This window comes from Myripristis murdjan, chromosome 7, assembly GCF_902150065.1.
Source record: "Myripristis murdjan chromosome 7, fMyrMur1.1, whole genome shotgun sequence".
NCBI classification, from domain to species: Eukaryota; Metazoa; Chordata; class Actinopteri; order Holocentriformes; family Holocentridae; genus Myripristis; species Myripristis murdjan.
The window spans coordinates 4,466,088-4,472,087 of NC_043986.1; the positions used below are offsets into that span (position 1 = coordinate 4,466,088).

At 42.3% G+C, this 6,000-nt stretch overlaps 1 protein-coding gene across 1 annotated transcript in view; it reads left to right on the plus strand.

Annotated features, from left to right (window-relative positions):
* The window catches only part of srms (src-related kinase lacking C-terminal regulatory tyrosine and N-terminal myristylation sites), a 29,501-nt gene extending 23,501 nt beyond the window's left edge, over nucleotides 1-6,000 (plus strand). Inside the window, exons 6-8 of the mRNA XM_030055527.1 lie at nucleotides 110-291; nucleotides 3,229-3,385; nucleotides 4,540-6,000. Of these exons, the coding sequence (XP_029911387.1) occupies nucleotides 110-291; nucleotides 3,229-3,385; nucleotides 4,540-4,739 (539 nt within the window). The 3' untranslated portion in view covers nucleotides 4,740-6,000. The remainder of the gene's footprint in view (nucleotides 1-109; nucleotides 292-3,228; nucleotides 3,386-4,539) is intronic.

Below are 6,000 nucleotides of genomic sequence, written 5' to 3' on the forward strand. Positions count from 1 at the left end.
AGGTGCCTCTGGTCTGTCTGCCTGCTTTCCTGCTCTGACACGGTCTCTGTGTGTGTGTGTGTGTGTGTGTGTGTGTGTGTGTGTGTGTGTGTGTGTGTGTGTGTTGTAGCTGCTGAGGGCCAGGTGCTAACATCAGCTCATCTCATCTACATGGGCAGTCAGGTAGCAGAGGGCATGGCCTACCTGGAGGACCGACACATCGTCCACAGAGACCTCGCCGCCCGGAACATCCTGGTGGGGGACGACCTCGTCTGCAAGGTGGCCGACTTCGGACTGGCACGAATCATAAAGGTACGGGGGTGGAGGAAGTGTGTGTGTGTGTGTGCGTGCGTGCAAGCATGCTCTTTGAGAGATACACACAAGAATTAGAGGGAACCACATGATGCATTTTAGCGTCATGTTGAGTCATATTACTATTGAATAATGTGCATTTGTGTCTCCATGTGTGAACTCATACTTAATGTGTCATCAAGCCTCGCTCACTCTCTCACCCTCTCTGCTCGCTCCGGTGCAGTTTAAAAAACACAGCCGTAGCTCTAAAACCATAATATTCATGCCTGTGTAATAACAGTGATGATAATAAAATCATTTAATACAGAATTTGTGGAAGAGAATTTTTCAAGACATCCAAAGACTGTTTCAAACATCTCAAAAATTCATGTTCAAATCTTGTTTTATTTTATTTTATTTATTTTTTTTCAAACAAGGTATAAAATCTGCCAGGTGGATTAGATAATCCCACCGGTTTCCAACGCTAATCAGCCTGTTTCCAGAATTGTCTTGAATCAAGCGTCATTTTCTTGATCCTGTTGCAGCTGATCCGCCTTATTCTGCCTTGTTTCAACACATTTCTGCTTGTGCCCAGAAAAAAATCCTGCATTGGAAATAAGTGGGATTAGATCATCCCTCTGGCAGATTTTTTTTTTTTTTTTTTAAACCTTGATTTAAGGAAAACAAGATTTTAACACAACATGAGGCGTAATGACATGTGAACATGGATGTTTGTCTGCAGAGGAGACAACATTAAGTGCACAAAAAAGCATGGGTGTAACCTTTTAACTTCAATAAATTATTACCATATTAATTTTAAGATTTATTGTGAGCGAATGACTATAAACAAATGAGATCATTGGAAGTCTGATTAACTGAAAAGCAACCCACAAATATTTCTACCTCACCAGAAAAAAACCTCAGCTTCATTCCAGCTCTCGCAGCGCTGTAGCTGCATAGTTTCACCCCCATGTGGTCTGGGCGCATCAAAGGAAGTGATGGGCCTTTGAGCTGGTCGCCACATCCTGCTAACAACAGGATGTTACAGCGTTTTATCGCAAGTATGGGCCAAAGCTTGAGAAACACAGCGCTACCCGTTGCCAGGTATTCACAGGTCATGGAGTTTTGAAAAGTCTGCTCCATTCGTGGCACGAGTTATGGAATATCATGGAAATCTGTCAGCCTCAACTGAAAAAAAAAATGTGTAAAACCAAATATAACATTCATTTTCCATTGTGTTCATATTATGTTCACTTCCCCGGCAAGGCAAAGGCAAGGCGAGTGTATTTGCACTGCACCTTTGAAACACCTTCCAAACCTCCACTGAGGCCTTTCACTGCGCTTCACATGAAATTTAAGAAGACATAAAAACAAGTTTTAAAAGACACAGTTAAATTACTGTCAAGAAAAATGATCAAATAAGACATTAAAAGGAGAACAAGAAAGACACAGCTAAAAAAACGTCATTCTCCCTACTTTAAAGTGAAACCTCTGAGGGGGTTTTGCCTTGTGTGCACAATGTATAAGTCATATTGCATTTATGTATGTCAACATTTTAGTCATGTAAAGGCATTGTAGAGTCAGGGAATTATATTTGACATCATGCTTATACTGTATATATATGTATATGTATAATGTGTGTTTGTGTTAACCCAGACATGTCAGAGATGTGGTGCATGTCTCACCCAGGAGCGAAAATTGAAACATTGGCATCCAATTATTGTCAACAAAGTGTAATAACAAAAAATAAGTGAATTATAAATTTCTACAGTAATGACTAATGATAAAGTCTGATAAATTACCGTAATTTCCGGACTATTGAGCGCACCTGAGTATAAGCCGCACCAACTCAATTTAAAAAGAAAAAAGAATTTGTACATATATAGGCCGCACCTCTTTATAAGCCGCAGGTGTCCACGTTGTAACATGAGATATTTACACAGAAAGATTTTTTTTTTTTTTTTTTTTTTTTACTTAAATAAATGCTTTTTTTCCGAGCAGCGCCTGTAACACGGCAGTACAGCAACAGTAAAACGGCAGTAACACGGCTGGTTTAAAAAAATAACCAGCCTACCAGAAAAGTCATTGATCGCTATCTTCATCTTCTTCCTGCGCACTAAAACCACTGAAGTCCTCTTCTTCAGTGTCGGAATTGAACAGCCTCAGAATGACTTCGTCACACACTTTCTCAGTCCCTCTTTCGTTGTCGCTCTCAATGTCACTTTCGTCTCGAGGCGAATTTGTGCTTGTGCTGTCCTCTTCATCACGCAACTTAAAAGCTGCAACATATGCATTTCTTCGTGTGTTTTCCATGATGAGGGTGTGTGCATCTATGGTGTGCATGATGTGCAAAATGACTGTTCAAAACACAAGCAAACTAGCGTCTTCCTCGGCGCATCATCTCTTCCACCTGTCTGTCTTGCTCTTGCGCTTCCTGCTAGAGCGCCCCCTGGAGGCCGTGAGCCCGTAAAAGTCTATAGATTAGCCGCATCGTTGTTTTAGCCGCAGGGTTCAAAGCGTGTGAAAAAAGTAGCGGCTTATAGTCCGGAAATTACGGTAATTAGAGCAAACACTGCAAACTGTCCATCAGCGGGATGTAAAGGAAAACCCGGCGAGGCACCGACCGTTTCTGCACTCTGCTAGTTTAACAAACCTGCTTCCAAAAGAGAAAAAACGCTGACATGGAGTGTAGACGTTTTCGAGAAAGATGAATAGAGACGTTATTTTCCTCTGGGAGGTAAATGGCAAACCTGTCTGATCTGTATCTGTTGCATTCCTCTCCTCTGCTCTATCGAATTATGTGGTATTTTCATGAGCCAACATGCAAGTTCTCACTGATTGCTCGGCTACAAACTTGATTGATTTAAAATAAAAAATCAGAAAGTTGCCTGAAGTGTCGACTCGAGTCATATGAAGTGAGTGTGACGGCCCTGTGTGAACCCGTGTCTCCCTCCGCAGGACAGTGTGTACACAGCCAGTCGCAACACCAAGATCCCGGTGCGGTGGACGGCCCCGGAGGCGGCGATCTACCAGCGATTCTCCATCAAGTCGGACGTCTGGTCGTTCGGGGTGCTGCTGTATGAAATGATGTCACGCGGCAAGATGCCTTACGACGGTACGGTGGTCACTAACCCGCCTCCTCTTAGGTGTGCCTGGGGGGACACAGATATTTAGATAGACAGATAGACACATAGGTTCAAGGTGGCTTTATCAGCAGCCGTAGGTAGATTTGTTTTGCAGCAGCAGGAGAGGGCATCTCACAAACATTTAAAACACAGGACAAGTTCAGAACAAGACAAAACAGAGACATGGGCGAGTTCTCACAAGGCTCACTGATCAGGATTAAAAGCAGAGTAAGATCAAATAAAAGATCACTAAAACTGCCAATGTAAAAACCTGGTAAGAGCGTGATACAAGGGACAATAAATAAATAAATAAAAACCAGGTCGGGTTTCCAGTAAATAGAAATAAACAAGATAGACCTCAGAAATAAAGTGAACTAAGACTTAAATTAAGATTTAAAACAGGACCAAAGCTGTTCCTGTAGCATATGGTCTTAGACCTCAGGACTAGGTACATATTTACCTTAATCCAGTGCATTAATCTGTCACTGGTATTACAAATATGCAATAATAGATGTGTCCACACTTGATGAAACTCTCACCATCACTTTATGCACTTACAAAGGTGCGAAAACACAGCAAACAATAAAAAATACCAACTTTTCTGCTTCCGTTGTGCAGCTACACCCCTCAAAGTGCAATATCAGTTTATTGGTTTATTCAGAGGACAAGGCAGTGGAATAAGGTTGTTTCAAATTCATACTTTTATCACTTATTTGGTTACTATAATGTCAATACTTCATATTTTATAGGACTTCAGAATTGGCTGGATTTTGAGTTGTCGTACTTCTTACCTTGCACGTTAGCTTTGGATTAGGCCGATATATTGCAAATTCAGATTATTGCAATACAAAAATGCTGACTTGACATGCCGTGGAGAAAAAAAATGGGGTTAAAATGTTTTTCTCGTTCATTTGTCAGTTGTTAATGTTCTAGCAAGCGAATGCCGCTGCTTGAAAGATTTGTGACTCAAAAATAACAATCCTACTTTGTTTTTTACTTTGTATGGTAAAGTGAGTATATGGTCCCATCCCCACAGCAGCATATTTTAGGTGAGGAGGTCCACAGTTTCGTTTAGTGCCTGCTAAAGAACAGAGTCTAATTCTAATGACTTGTTTTCTGTCTTCGCCCTCATCTCACTTCACAGGAAAAAGCAACAAAGAAGTGTTGGAGCTGCTGTCGTCGGGCTTCCGGCTGCCCTGTCCCACACGCTGTCCCCCAAATATCTACCGCATCATGATGGACTGCTGGGCCGCCGAGGCCTCCAAGAGACCCTCCTTCCACGCTCTGCACAGCCAGCTGGACACGATATATGCCAGGATTTACTTCAAGACCATAGAAGTATAGAAAAAGGGAGAGGAGGCGGGAGAAGAAGAAAAAAGTCATGGGGGAACAGGGTAGGAGAAGATCTCCAGGAGGTTTCTTCTTCCACACCAAACACAGCCAACTGGATTTCCATCTACTCCAGTACTGCAAAAAAAAACCTAGAGCTGTAGAAAGGGATGAGGAAGTGAAGAAGAAGAGAGAGACCTTCATGCACAACAGGGTAAACTTCAAAACCACAGAGTGAGGAGGGAGGGAGGAGAGGAGATAAAAGAGGAGCCGCTATAGGGAAGGAAGAGGATGTGATCATGAAAAGGACGAGGGAAAAACAAGGAGAGAGTGAGTCGCCTTTCCTCTGACTTAAAGAGAGCGAAAGCAAAGCCGGGAAATGAAAGATGGAGCTGAAAGGTGGAACGGTCCACGTGTGAAAACTGCACTCGTGCCCGACACAAACTGAGCACCGAAACTCTCAGCGCACCCACAGCACCGACCTTATTTCACTTTATACCCCCTTTTTTTCCCCCCTTGTTTTCTAAATTATATTTTATTACTTCTGTATGTGCCATGTCTGTGTATGCACACGTTCACATGTTATGAAATCCTTCACAGGTCAGGACCTAAACGTTCATCAACTGTGACTTTGACTGCAGCATCAGCGCAGAGTCGACGTTACGTGCAATAATTATAACAAGTGCTTCCTGGGTCTCCTGCCCACAAGCCTAGAGTATTTTAGTCCGCCTACTTTGTATTGCAGGGATTTGAGAAGGCAAAATGTGATTTCACCGATACATTTGGATACCGATTTTCTGCAGAATAATATGGGAACCTGTTTTTATCTTCTGTGACCTGCTTTTGGGCTCAGACCCAGGGCTTGAAAGCACTCCAGTGGGCCATATAGTACTGTATGTATATGTCTTAAGTTATTAATGCTCAACTGGGCCCACTATAATGGCCAGTCACAATTAGAGTGCCTATGTTTACACTTGAGACTTTGTACAAACACAGAAGAGAAACTGTCAAAATGAAGAACACTGAGGCAAACAGGACTGCGCACGCGACCACACATATCCAGAGGACTTTTTTTTTGCGGTTCGGGAGGAGTTTTGGACAATGCAATTTTGGACTTTTATGCATGATATTTATAGAAGACAGAGGCAAGTTCAGGAAACTTGAGCCATAATCAGCAAAACACAAAACATTCATTTGTGCATTTTAGGCTCTTACGCCATCAGGTACCAAACAGCAGCAACGGAAAAGAAAGAATAAAGTATTTTAGGTATCATTT